At 34.8% G+C, this 14655-nt stretch overlaps 2 protein-coding genes across 5 annotated transcripts in view; both read left to right on the top strand.

Moving 5' to 3' along the window:
- Positions 1-2984, top strand: part of LOC107087465 (AMP deaminase 2-like) — a 25558-nt gene extending 22574 nt beyond the window's left edge. For 3 of the 4 annotated variants that reach the window (XM_015379051.1, XM_015379049.1, XM_015379050.1), the window contains 6 exons: positions 239-365; positions 470-633; positions 797-917; positions 1107-1280; positions 2202-2312; positions 2421-2984. In XM_015379051.1, the coding sequence (XP_015234537.1) occupies positions 239-365; positions 470-633; positions 797-917; positions 1107-1280; positions 2202-2312; positions 2421-2636 (913 nt within the window). In that variant the 3' untranslated portion in view covers positions 2637-2984. The remainder of the gene's footprint in view (positions 1-238; positions 366-469; positions 634-796; positions 918-1106; positions 1281-2201; positions 2313-2420) is intronic. The other variant, XM_015379048.1, reaches the window with a different exon arrangement.
- Positions 2985-7588: 4604 nt separating this feature from the next.
- LOC107087486 (glutathione S-transferase Mu 1-like) lies at positions 7589-10617 on the top strand. Its single transcript, XM_015379074.1, has 8 exons — positions 7589-7714; positions 8531-8606; positions 8692-8756; positions 8856-8937; positions 9313-9410; positions 9510-9605; positions 9950-10060; positions 10346-10617. The coding sequence occupies exons 1-8, from the start codon at positions 7679-7681 to the stop codon at positions 10448-10450; spliced, it is 669 nt and encodes a 222-aa protein (XP_015234560.1). The 5' UTR covers positions 7589-7678; the 3' UTR covers positions 10451-10617.
- Positions 10618-14655: the final 4038 nt, after the last annotated feature.

Below are 14655 nucleotides of genomic sequence, written 5' to 3'. Positions count from 1 at the left end.
ATATATATATATATATATATATATATATATATATATATATATATATATATATATATATATATATATCTGGAAATGGATATATAAATATCTAAGGAAAATATAACAGTCCTCTACTGTAGTAACTTAAAATCTGAGCTAAACACTGATAGAACAATTTAATTTAGTATTGTGAATATCTGACACTCATCATTGCAACAATTTGTAATAGATTTATTTTTTTAAATTTTGTTCTTTACAGTGACGTGTACCATACAAAGAAACAACTGTCCAACTTCCAGGAAATGCTTGAGAACATCTTCAGTCCTCTGTTTGAGGTCACAGTCAACCCTGGCAGCCACCCTGAACTGCACCTATTCCTCCAGCATGTACGACAACTTCACTGAGCAACTAAATGAATCTGACCCTCCACATTACTTTCAAATCCTCATCGGAGGGTTTTCTAACATATATGCTCTTGTAACTCTCACAGGTTGTTGGCTTTGACAGCGTGGATGATGAATCTAAACCAGAGCAGCATATCTTCAACCTGGACAGTCCGCTTCCGGTCAACTGGACAGAGGAGGAAAACCCACCATATTCCTACTACCTCTACTACATGTATGCAAACATGACTGTGTTGAATCACCTGCGCAAGTAAGTTAATGGATTTGATTGTTTCTTTCTTGTTTTTTTTTTTATAATACCTTTAGAAAAAAATACAGTTGATGACATTCACTGCCCAGAAAACAAAATAATGACATTGTTTTCTTGCATTTCTCTGCATTTTTTTTTTTTTGTTGCTTTTCTTTTTTTACAGACAGCGTGGGTTTCCCACCCTGGTTCTGCGCCCTCACTGCGGGGAAGCAGGGCCGATCCATCACCTAGTATCTGGATTCATGCTGTCAGAAAACATCTCGCATGGGCTGCTGCTCAGAAAGGTTGTACATTATTTAAAACAATTTTGCAGGACATTTTTTTTTTTGTATATTCTAATGAAACCTTTAATTAAAGGGACATCAGACCTTTTTCATTTGAATGGATTTAGGTTTGATTCACTTCTTTAAAATACTCTTAGAAAGTAAGGGAATCTATCTTGCATGAATTGCAACATCACGTTTCTCTTGCAGGCTCCTGTGTTGCAGTACCTATATTATTTGGCTCAGATCGGCATCGCCATGTCTCCTCTCAGCAATAACAGTCTGTTCCTCAGCTACCATCGTAACCCTCTGCCAGAGTACCTGTCCCGAGGCCTCATGGTCTCTCTATCCACAGATGATCCTCTGCAGTTTCACTTTACCAAGGTAACAATAGCCCTACCAACAAACTTAAAGTGGCAGTTTAAGCTGAACCTTAACTTGGAGTCGCCTTCAACAAAATCTTAAAAAAAAAAAAATCTCTTTCATTTAAATTAATATTTAAGTAATAAATGACATTTTCTCAAGGAATAAACATGCTTATCTTGGCTGATTAAAAGTGTTTGGCTCTCAGAAGGGCTCTTATTAAGGCCATTAGACAGAAGTTAATCATTACATCCAATAGAGTTGATAAAAGTACTACGATTAAAAAGTAGTACTTTAAACCACACTGTAGCACTGTGATTAAGCACTCATATTATTCCATATAGGTTATTTTTTTTTTGTTGCTACTTTTTCTTAACTTTATAACTAAAGATCCTTTTTAAAATCAGCTGTAACTTAAGTTCATATTTAAAAAAAACAAGAAAAAGAATAAATGGCAAGTGTGTCCTATGTATGACAGCCAGACAGTTAGTTAGTTAGTTAGTTAGTTAGTTAGTTAGTTAGTTAGTTAGTTAGTTAGTTAGTTAGTTAGTTAGTTAGTTAGTTAGTTAGTCTATTTCAGCGTCCCTTTTTAATACAAATGGACTCTCCAACTTCTCAGGATTTCATTTGTAAAAATAAAAAACTTATGATATAACTTCCAATTCACAATCCAGCACACTTTTGTACTGGTCTACACAATAAAATCAAAATTAAATAATGTTGATAATGAATCATCAAAATCATACCATAACAAAATGTGAAGGTATTATCACATTTATAAAACAGTATGAACAAGTTGTTTCAGTGTAATTTTATCCACTTCAAAATAAAACATTGTTAAATCTAAGTCTAATAATAAATCTATCAAGATCAAAACTTGTTCTTGGTGGAAATTCAGTCATTTTTAGGAAAGTTTGAAGAGCATTTGTTTATTTGGTGCAGGAGCCCTTGATGGAAGAGTACAGTATTGCTGCGCAGGTGTGGAAACTGAGCTCATGTGACATGTGTGAGTTAGCCAGGAACAGCGTCTTAATGAGTGGATTCTCTCACAAGGTAGTATTTATCTATAAAACGCAATCCATATTAAACCTATTTACTTTTTACTGTTATGAAACAGTCCAGGATTCTGCAGAAAGTTTGATCTCCCTCTGCTCCCGACAGGTGAAGAGCTCCTGGCTTGGTTCAAACTACATCAAAGAAGGCCATGAGAGTAACGACATCAGACGCACCAACGTCCCCGACATCCGTGTGGCATACCGCTACGAGACCATGTGTGAAGAGTTGAATCTGATCACACAGGCCATTCGCACAGATGAGCTAGAGACCATAGTGGAGGAGGGGGCACTGTGCATGGGAGCGATGCAGGCAGAGAAATAAATGTGCAGGGCAGACAGCTTAACTTAGTCCATGTTTCCATATGAGGACATTGGATATATTTGCATAGAAACATATCATACATGAGAAACAAAAGGACAGCCTTCCATATAGGATGATCACAATCTGCTAACATCGGAAATTGTATCAGTGTATCCTCAATTCCCTTCCTTTAGTTCCCTTAAACTGTTTCGTTTGTGATGCCGTTTATGAAATGTCACCTGATGTTTTTTCCTTTTAAAAAGAATCATACGTTTATACCATATTCTCTCACCATTTATGTGCAATATCTGTAACTGCTGAACTAAGTCTTATGCATTCACAAAAGGATTAAAACTAATAAACTTAAATTCACACTAAAATGTATAAATTGAATACATCTGCTGCCCAGTTTAGGAACATTAACTTTGCTACTTTTCTGGATATTTTGGGGTTTAATCTTGTTTTTTGGTTCCTTCTTTTAGACAGACTACACTGCACACCAAAATATTTATATTTTCTTCTTGATGGTTTCCTGCAAAGTCAAGCATTACATTTTTCAGTTAGTAAAAGCTGTTGAATGTATTAGCCAATTCAACACATAAACACCCAATGTAGGTTTCTGCAAACCTGCAACTGAAAACTCATTCACTCAATTAGTTTTTTTTATTGTTGTGTAGAAAAAAAAAATAAATGGGTAGAAATACATGAAGCAATGTCATAGTAATATGCTGGGTTTAAATGTTAAACTAAAATGTAACTAAATTGTTCATGTAACAAACAGAAAGAGAGGACCCAGCATTCAGCATGACAAGACAGATAGTTAAAAACTATTTATTGTAATGTAAACTAACGCAGGTCAAGCATGCATTAGTAGCATCTGAAACAGGAACCACTGGAAGTGAACACTACAGGTAAGTGAACAGAAAAATACTTTGGGAGGTGTTACAGTCACTGAAACTTTGGTTACTAACCTTCTCAATATACTGGGACAGGCTTGGAATGAGAGTGATGGCTCCTGTTGGCTTGTTGCATCACTGGAGAAGCAGAATATGATCCAGAATCATTTCCAAGCAGTTCAGATGATTTTACTCATGGGACTGGCATGAAATCGATAGTCAAAGAATTAAGCACTGGGTCAGAACCGAAGTGGCAGAGACAGGCAGGATGATCAGGAAGAATAACCAGAGTCGGTTTATTGTTGGATATACCCAACAAAATAGACTGGGTCACCATCGATGAGTCACCTGGGTGGAGGGGGTCTGAAGGACGGATCAAATCTTGAAGTCCTGACTGGTTTGAACCAGGAGACTTGAAATGTGGAATGAATACTGATGGTTGAGAGCTGGAGGCAGACAGACACCAGTTTCACCACCTTAAAGATCGGGAAACACAACAAAATGAGATGCCAACTTTCTTCTCACCACCTGTAGTGGCAGCTCCTTTGTGGAGAGCCACAACTTCTTGATAAGGAAAGCCCACACTTAGGAGCGATACCCACCAAGAGCTGAAAACTCATTTAATATATCTAATGTTAAGCTGATAATTGGGTGAACTAAATGTTTTTTATTTAAACATGAGAGTTGTGTACCGCCTGTTATCATTGTTTTATTTCTGTCATGTAAATGGAGCCTGAGAAAAAATATTGGCCTAAAGAAATGTGGCACAATTTTTTGGAAGAGCATATCAGGGATATGTGGGGTTAGACGTATATTACAATAATCAATATCAGCTTTGATCCGAAAAAGCATCACAATCTCTAATGCATACCCTTAAATCCCAAACACTGTAACTTCTGTTTATAATTACTATTAAATACAATAAACAATTACTACTCCAAAAGTAAAATTCTCCAACAATACTCAGCAAACACAAAGAGAATCCATTGTGCAACGACTCATAAGATGAGCTATTATGCAAAAATAAAAATTAGGCAAAAATAATTAGATTTAGAGCTGTTACTGAAAAACAGAAACAGGTTATATCATTGTCAGTTTCAGGCATGTTGTATTGCGAAAAATTAAGATCTTTAACGTTAGTTACCTGCAATACTTTTTTGTATATGCGTACAATGATTCATAAGGTTGCACCAGGACATGTCAATATTTGCTTGAAGAGTACACTGATACTACACTTTAGTAGTAAAATATTAAACTATCTTTATGACTCAATGTGCCAATAGTTTTGACCTTTGATTATGCTGTTTTAATGTGTTTATGGAGATGTACCTCAATACATTTCAAACAGTAAATATATATGTATACTGTATATATAGTTACTATATATTACTATAATATAATATATATTATAGTGTCAATCTGCTTTTTATATGTATATTTTTGTGTTTCCTGGACCAATTTTTGTGCTTACTTTTTGAATTAGCTGTTATTACATATTTTTGCAGGGTGTTTACATCCCTGGCCCACTATAGGTGGGTGATCCAGTCAGCTGTTATATTACAGTGATGGCAGTAATCACCCACTGTTAATTGTTATTTGGAATAAAGCGCTTAAAAGTTTCTGATGGTTGACAGCAATTGGCATGGGATGGATTTCTCTTTTCAGAAATCAGCAAGACAAAGCAACATTAAGACCAAACTTCAACTGGTAACTATGTTTGTAGAAGCCTTTTATTAGTTAAGCTTACCTGATGGCTTTTTTTGATATACTTTGCAAAGACAATGTTCAACTTTATTATGATAAGATTAGGTCAGCAAACTGTGACTCAGCATAATTTCTAAACTCTGCTGAGTCATTTTGCAAGCCCATAAAATCCTCAGATCTCTCTTGTTAGTGAAGAATATGCTGAGTAATCAGGAGATTGGTTGTTTTTTCAGATTCTTATCTTGTCATTGACATCATCAAATTTTGTGCTTAGGTTGTGGTTTGACTGATTGTCCCACTTTTACTTAACCCTTTTAGGAAATATTTGTCTTTTTCAGACAGATTATGATGTTTTGGTAAAGGGCACCTGAGCACCCGGTGTCTCAGCCTCACTCTTGCTACACTGCTTACCTTCACTGCTTTTTTACTTGCATTATGTTTATCTGTTTGTAAGCAGGCGACCTCTCGGCTGGATTTTCAGTGAGAAAATGGACTTATCAGGCAGAGTGAAGTTGAGGCATCAGCAGGTTTATTTGGCTCCACAGCATTCACTCTCCATCAAACACACAATCTCTGGCTTAAATAGACACAGCTAATGGACTAAACGATTTACATGAAAATTTACTCCTCACTTCCATCTACAAACACAGATTTAAATCAAATATCTACAAACACACACTTAAGGTTATTTTTTTATAAACATTTTCTGATTTAACTTGCACCCAAACACTATATAAATCCCAAAAACTATGTGCACAGTTCCCCCTATATTTTCCATGGTCTCTCCCAAAACCTTTAAATGGTGTCTGGACCCCTGGGGAAGCATTTGTCCAAACACCCTGAAGAGGACACAGAAAAGACAAGTAAGTCACTTTCTCAGCACCACAACATTTCTTTCGCACTCACTTCTAACAGACTTTACACTAACATTTGCTGAAGTTTCTAAACAGTAACGCTTGCTTGCTCTAAACATCAATTCTCTTTTTCACGGACAACCACCCCAATTGCTAATGGAGAGCAAATGTGGAGAGCCTGGAACAAAAGGCTACATGCTAACTATTAAAATACCCAATAAATATTCAATAAATATTTTAAAAACCTTGTGTGCAAACTGTTCTTTATGTGCAAATCTATGCTTAAAGTGCAATGCTAAATAAAGTGTCCTAGTGCTAAGCAAGCTGATTTTTAATAGAGTGCAAAGGCCCCTTTAAAGTGCTACAAGCTATTTACATAAAAAGAGGTTCACACTGAGCACATGTGACAGATGTAACAGAGTCTGTAGAAAGAATGAACGGTTTGGCAGTGGATCAGTAATTGTGTGGGGTGGCATTTCTTTGGAGGGCAAAACAGCCCTCCATGTGCTCTCCAGAGTTTGCATGACTGCCATTAGGTACTGAGAGGAGATCCTTGGACCCCTTGTGAGGCCATATGTTAGTCCAGTTGGCTCTGGGTTCCACCTCATGTGGCTGGATTGTGTCAGCAGTTCCTGCAAGATGGAATACAATGAAGCTTTTGATTGGCCTGCAGGTTCCTCAGACCTGAATCCAATTGACCACATCTGGGAAATCATGTTTCGATCCTCTAATCCTTGCAACGACTGTCCAGGAGTTGGCAGATAGTTAAATCCAGGTCTGGAAGGAGATCCTTCAGAAGACCATCCACCACCTCATCAGGAGCATACCCAGGCATTGTAGGGACATCATACAGGATATATGGAGGTTACAGAACAAAGTATTCACTGAGGAACTTTCATTTATTCAGATCTAGAATGTGTTATATGAGTGTTCCCTTTATTTTAGATATATATTTTACTGTATTTTAGACTTTGAAACCACTAAGCAAAAAATAAAATGCCTTTTGTATATGAAAACCATTCAAGTGACCATTGCAGTTCTTTGTTTACATGTAGATGTCTCTTGTTCAGGTAGTTAAGGCAAGTCATTGGATGAGTCAGCACTTTTTCAAATGTAATCTTTTTTACTGTATACATTGGTTAATAAATTTGATTTCAATTCCTGATTTTTCTGTAATTTTGTTTTCAACATATTAAACTTTGCACAGAATAAAATATTCGGTGAGGATATTTCATTTATTCAGATCTAGGATGTGTTATTTTAGTGTTTGTTTTATTTTTTTAAACAGCATTTTTAAGACTATGGAACCACTTAAGAAAAACTAAGATGTATTTTGTGTATGTAAACCAGTCGAGGGACCATTGCAGTTCTTTGTTTTCATCTAGGCGTCTCTTGTTCAGGCAGTTTAAGCAAATCATCGGATGAGTCAGCACTTTTTCAAATGTAATCTCTTTTACTATATACATATACAGCTGTAAATGGGTAACCACCCCTCACACTTATCTCTGTTGCCGGATCAAAGGATATAAAAGGCTTTGATTTTGTCCTTCACTGCACCAGTGGCAGCTTCTCTCTGAGCAACCCTCACTCAAATAAAAAAGATTTCAAGATGACCATGCTACTCGCCTACTGGGATGTCCGTGGGGTAAGTGGTTGTTTTACTTTTTTGTTGTCTTTCTTTACTTTTGTTTTAGATTTAAAGCTATTTTAAACATACATATATATATATATATATATGCAGATCACTGAAACTGCAAATGTGACACTAGCAAAAACCTCGTACAGGTTATGTGCACAACACTCAAAAAAAACACATAGGCGGATAACATAATAACATAATTGCTCCAAGAACCTAAAGTTTGATTCTTGAAGGAAGTTCCTACTACAATCCCTGACGTGTAATTATTAGATAAGTGCAGATAGGCTTCTATTTTTGAAAACGCACCTTCCTACGGTCACTGGAAGATATAGCTGCAAATGTAACTGGTACTGTCGAGGAAAAAAGCAATGAGGTGAGCACAGACCCTTGAGGGACCAAATCCAGCCCTGCATGGGTCTACAGTAAGAGAGATTGTTTTAAAACTAATATGCTTATATCTTCCTGATAGACAGGATCTCAGCCATGACAGTGCATTTTTCAAAACTGTGGTAAATTATTTAAGTCTTATTCAGTAAAATATGATTCAGTAGCTTTAAAAGCTTGCAGAAAGACTAATTTATTTTATTTGAATGAAAATATGTCTTATTTTGAAGAGTAAACTTTAAATATAAGTAGTATAAGTAGTCAGAGGATTTTAGCTAGATATAAGATATCCAACTTGATTTTGGTTTGTATAGCTTGATGTATGTGTCATTATTACCTAAATGTTAGTATTAGTATGTCCTTTGATTCTATTCATGAAGAATTTCCAAACTTGCAGAATCTTTAAATCCCTTCTCCGTTATCTCTTTACCTCTACAGTTTGCTGGACACATCCGCCTAATGCTGGAGTACACCAAGTCCAACTACCAGGAGAAACTTTATGCCGTCGGTGACGGTAAATAATAACCATTACAAACAATCCATGTCATGTTTTATGCCACTTTAACTTTGTTGATTCAACTCCTATTCTTCTCTAACAGCCCCTGACTTTGACAAAAGTAGCTGGCTTAATGAAAAATTTAAGCTTGGGCTAGACTTCCCCAATGTAAGAAAATATTGCTTGTTATCTTACCTATGTACTAAGGCAGGTTTAAATGTTTTCTGTGTTTACAATCAATGGCGTGATATTTACATCCCTCCACAGCTGCCCTACCTGATTGATGGAGACAAGAAGGTGACACAGAGCATGGCAATCCTGAGATACATTGCACGAAAGAATAACTTGTGTGAGTATCGCTTATCTTGTTCAAGTATGGTTTAAAGTAGTTCATCCTCTACATACATAACTCATTGTGACAAAGATTTCCATAAAAAAAATCAAACAAAAAAATAAAACTTTCAAGCTGTAGGTGTTGAGTCTTTTTTTCTGTAACCTTTAATAATAATACATTTTATTTGTAATGCACTTTACATTTTAAGAAAAAATCTCATAGTGTTACAGGTAAAATCATCATAGAAGGGTAAAATCAAAATGAAAAAGTAAACATCACTTTAAAACACTTATGAATAAAATCAATAGCATAATTGTAAAATGTTAAAAGTCATAGTCCCTGCTAAAAATAAATATTCTTAATCCTTTTTTAAAACCTTTCCTAAAACAGGTGGAGAGACTGAGGAGCAGAAAATCCGAGTGGACATGTTGGAGCAGCAGTGCCTTGATCTTAGAGCCAGCTTTGTCAGGATGTGCTACGTTGACCTTGTATGTTTATTACTATATAACTGTAAAATATTCAGTCTAACTTGATACGTTTTAGTATACCTTAACACCAATTCTACATCTCTGAAATTTTGAAATCAGAAAGGTCTAAAGCCAGATTACCTGAAGGCACTGCCAGATGCACTGAAGCTGTTCTCTGACTTCCTGGGACAGAGGAAGTGGTTTGCTGGTGACAAGGTAACTTATCTTTTGAACATTTTTAAAAGTCATTATCAAGAATGTATGTGCTTCATTTAAGGTTTCATGTCATTTTTCTTTTTTTTAAATAAAATTACATTATCTTGAAAAATCCTTGTATATTAAAACGGACTGATGATGGATTATGATTATCCAAATGTGGGCTAATTGTCACAGAAACTGACATTGTGATATTCTACCATACTGTAATATTACAATGTCATATTTGATGACTTTGCTCATAGGCTGGATTATAAAATTTACATCAAATGAATAAACATAACAACCATCTACTTTAGAATTGATTGGATATTTAAATAGGTTTATATTTCTTTTTAAACCAGCTGACATATGCAGACTTCATCATGTACGAAATGCTGGACATGCAAAGGATGTTTCACCCTCCTTGCTTGGACAACTTCAAGAATCTCAAAGCCTTCTTGGACCGTTTCGAGGTAAGAAAAATCTGCTTTCTAAAATTTACCATGAATTGTCCACCACCTTTTTCATCATCCTTTCAAGTTTTCCCCATAGTAAGAGTTATCTGTTGCACCAGAGCAAAAATAACAAACAAAAAGAGTAGGTTTATATCTTGTTTTCATAAATGTCTTTATTCCAACTTTCCGGTGGTAGTATAAAAAATGATAAGACTTTCAGCAAATATGACTAAATGCAAATCTCTTGCTAGGCCTAAATGCATTTGACCAAAAAGTCATATTTGTTTGTTTTGTATTCTTTAGGCTCTGGACAGGATTTCTGCATATTTGAAGTCAGATAAATACATCAAGGAACCTATCAACAACCGTATGGCTCAATGGTCTTTCGAGAAAAAGAAGAAAAACTGAAAATCCACAGCTTTATTCCAGGAAGTGATGATGTATGATTTTAAAAGTTAATAAGTAAAGCTGGATTTAATACTCAGAAAAAGTCTTTCCGATCATTCTCACCAACAAATGGACTAACATATTTACTACAAGAATGCTTTATTGTGTTTGCCAAAAACTATTTTTACATTTCCAACATTTTTTGGCCAATTCAAATAAATATATATATTCTCTGAACTTTAGTCTGAAGTTGCTTCTTTCTGTTTTAGATTTTTTTTCTCAACATGATTTCTAATGAAAAATACAGACATTATGCAGGTACAGCAGAGCTGTTGACATAACATAGATTTTTTTTCTCTGTCTTTAAAGGAAGGGTATGTTAACTTTCTAGCACAACTGTAAATATCTCATAAATATCCAAATATTTATGTTATAATGATCATTTTAAGCTGCTTTTCACAGTTAAAACACACTTTAACACAGTATTAAATAACATCCTTAAAGTTGAATTAGTCCAGTTCCAGGAAAAGGGGTCAGAAGAGCTTAGTCATGCACCTTGTTTTACCCAATGATGTTACATCTATAAAACATCTTGAAAGTTATTTGGCCAAAACATAATATTTTATCAAATTTGTTCATCTTAAACATGTAGGAACATCTAGTGGCATAAACCTCACACTGTATGCAGATCCTCAATAAAATCAGCTTTATTGTGGCAGTGAAAGGGAAAATATTTATTTCACCTAAAGCTATAACTTATTTCATTGTAACTCCCTTTTTTTGATTAATATATGTAAAAAAAAAAAATCAAACAAATAAGCTTCTAGCTTGGGTACGTTTAACAGATAACAGTTCTTAAAACTGCCCAAATTTCCAAAAGATAAAGAAGACAAACATAAATTTCACCATTTGATCACAAAAAGGTTCTCTTTCAAATTGTCCTTTTAGTCAGTGACCTGAAAAGTTTGCAAGATCTGTGTTATTTTACATCTTCCCTAAAACCAACACAGACATTAACATCAGGCTAACATGATGAGGCATTGTCAGGCTTCAGGGCTGATTTTCTGTCCCCAAAGCCAAGTACATTTTGGATCTGCAGCAAGACAGCGATCCCATTATAGTAGAAAGGCTATCTCTTACTTATAAAAAAAAAAAAAACTCAATTGTGTGTGTTGGATTGGTCTCGCCAAAGTCTGATCTTAAGCATGCTGTGTATACTCCGAACGACTCCATGACTGAAATGAGTGACTCCTTTCACCTGCTCCCTATTGCAGGGGTAGCCACTAGGTCATTCCAGCTTGCACACAGACCTAAAAGCGATTTTATAACCGAGGCCATTCCTGATGCTTCCAATTATTAACCCCTGTGTGAAAGATGTTGTTGCCGTGGACCCATTTTTATTTTTATTTTTTTAAGTAATTACTTTTTGACAAGGTTCATTTGGAAAGCACTTCCATTAATTAATACAATTATGATTTAAAAATTGCTTTTGTATTTGCTGAGATTATTGATATCCAATAGTAAAAATGCCTTCAGCCTTGACTGTGTTTTTATGAAAATAAAGAAAAACACTAAATGTCCTGTTGTTGATGGATGCTGCTATTACAGAAAAATCTACAATTATTGATGTCATTGTATTGGTTATGACTATATGGAAAAAAAATAAGTACATTTTCAATATTCGTTTGGTCAGAGCTGTTTACAGTAAGGTAAACTGGTCTTAGTCAAGCTGCTGGTGGTTTGATTGGTGCATCATACTGTACATACCTTTGTAAAAACAAAAGCAGATAAAACGCATTGACATTTTTTTTTTTTTTTTTTTTTTTTAGCAAGTTCAGCTTACCAAAATAAGATCTAATAATGTGAAAGGAAACTAGTTTTTCAATTTCATTTTGTGTCCTACTTTTGGCTTCAGTTGTATTGTCATATTCCATTTGCTTGCCTGCACAGAACTGTAGAGACATCTTTGTTTGTCAGTACTTAAGGGCTTTGTCCTTGCCTAGTTTGTTCTTCTAAGACAATTATTTATCTTGAATTTCACATGTAAAGGCTACCTACTCATTACTGTGAAGAGAAGAATACAGCAAAATAAAATGTTTTACTTTCTTTTTCAGCCAGCACTTGATAATCACAAGGGATTTATGAGAGTATGCAAATAATTAATCCAAAGGTGGAAAACAAAGACCGAGTTGTTGCGTTGTGATCATTCAAGTTGCGTTAATGTAGGTCACAGTGAGCTGCAGCCCTAACAAATAATTTTGACCAAATAGATGTCGATTTTTATCACAAACCGTTATAGGAGAGCAGCTACGACGTCTTAGAACAATGAGCATAAACATAAAAAGATATCTAAGAATAAACTGTTAATTTATATTTTACACGTATAATCCAAGATAAAACTGTAAAATGTTACTTTACAAAAACAAGTCATGTCTGTTTTGGAGATGTAAAAAATGTCTTACAGCTTATCTATCCACAAAAAGTAAGAGTAGGGTGACAATCCAAACTGAAGGCTAAGGTTATAATCAAAACGTATAGATCATGCTGATATGAGTTGTAATTATGGGGCAGCATCCTGCAGGCAGTGAGGGTTCATCTTTTGGTTTTACAAGTACAGTATAACTAAACTAGTAGGACAAACCTACATCTTAATGCATCCTGTGACTTCTAACTTTTCGTTAACTATTATAGATAAGTGTAGCCAGTATAAAAAGGGACAGATTTTGTCTTTAATTTATCCTAGTGGGTTTTTTTTTCCTGTTTGTGTGCTTTTCTTTTTTCTTTTATTCAGTTTTTTTTTGGTCAAATTGTTTAATTTGTTTTACAAATGTTTTTGTTTTCTTCTATTTTATTGTCTAATTCATGTAAACCACTTTGATTTGTCCACATATTGAATTGTGCTATACAAATAAAATTGCCTTGCCTTGCCTTGCCTTGTCTCAAAAAAGAATCAGGATTTTATTCCAAAAAAGTAAAAAAAAAAAAACAATCCACTAGACTTTGGTTCCAAGTTTAAAGATGTTTCACTCCCCATCCAGGAATTCAATTCAATTAAAAAAAAAGTTTTGTGAGTGGGAATCTGAACCTTTTCAAACTTGTAAACAAAGTCCGGTGGATTGTTTTTTTTTTTTTTTACTTTTTTGGAATGACTATGACCCGGATGACTTAGAATCTTCACCAGCAAGATTCAGGATTTTAGCATAGAGAAGTTGTATACACTTTATTGGTAGCAGAAATCACATAAATTATATCTACAATTCAATATCTGGCTACACACTACCTCATCCCTTGGTTCACTTGCTTATTTGTCGGTTTATGCAAATTTCCAATCAGGCACTCACATGTCTCAAAACTAATTTAGCCATCTGAATGTGTTGAAGGCAACTTGTTGATGTTCAGACTGAATGAGAAATAAAGGTGGTGAAGCATTGCATTGTTATTGAGGCCATATGGGCTTATCTGAGTATTTTTGCGAATCAAGTTGCCATGGTAACTAATTGTTTGTGAAAATTATTGCACACCTTGGACACCCGAGCCGGGTTGTTTTGATTCTGATATTGTGGGTTTGCGTCCTACGGTTGGGGCTGCATTAGAATATTATAAGGAGTCTGTTTTGTCCACAGAATAATAATAGATGCCTCCATGCAATGCATGGGCATTTCATGCTCTATGTATGTCTTGCTATGACAGACACCATTTTAGATTTAACAAATGAACAACATATCTGAACCAGTTACGTCTTTAAACAGTCTTGTCCGCTTTTACTTTATCATCTCTGGATAAACTATGAAAAATATTATAAATTCTAGATTATGTATAGAATCAGAAACATTAATACAGGTAAAATAAAACAGTATATATCAAAAATAGAGACCAATTCTCTTTTTTTTCTTAATACTCTATTGTTAAATAACTGTGATACTGATTTTTGTGTCAAAAACAAAAACTATATAAACTAAAATGAATGAAATATACATATGTTTCTGTTATAGGCCAATAACTCTGATCCTCAGAAGAAATCTTGCACAGTGTGTTCATATAACAGTACACTGATCTGATCAACGGGAAACATTTTTCTGCTCCTCTTATTAGCTGCAATTAATTACTGAGCTATTTCAATCCAATTTAGTAGTTTGTTTCATTTGGATAATAAACAAAGGAAACGTCACTGCATGAAAAGTGAGATTTTCGTCCCCGTAAACTCCCGCAGATCTCCCTGATTTTCG

Source organism: Cyprinodon variegatus, unplaced genomic scaffold (assembly GCF_000732505.1).
Source record: "Cyprinodon variegatus isolate N-32 unplaced genomic scaffold, C_variegatus-1.0 Scaffold185, whole genome shotgun sequence".
Taxonomy (NCBI): Eukaryota; Metazoa; Chordata; class Actinopteri; order Cyprinodontiformes; family Cyprinodontidae; genus Cyprinodon; species Cyprinodon variegatus.
This window is presented reverse-complemented; position numbering and strand designations above follow the sequence as displayed.

Excerpts from the sequence above, each read along its gene's own strand:
- LOC107087486 (XM_015379074.1), top strand. The coding sequence starts at position 7,679 with ATGACCATGCTACTCGCCTACTGGGATGTCCGTGGG. Across the intron at positions 8,607-8,691 it reads ACTTTATGCCGTCGGTGACG|CCCCTGACTTTGACAAAAGT; the intron begins GTAAATAATAAC and ends CTTCTCTAACAG. Across the intron at positions 9,411-9,509 it reads GGATGTGCTACGTTGACCTT|AAAGGTCTAAAGCCAGATTA; the intron begins GTATGTTTATTA and ends TTTTGAAATCAG.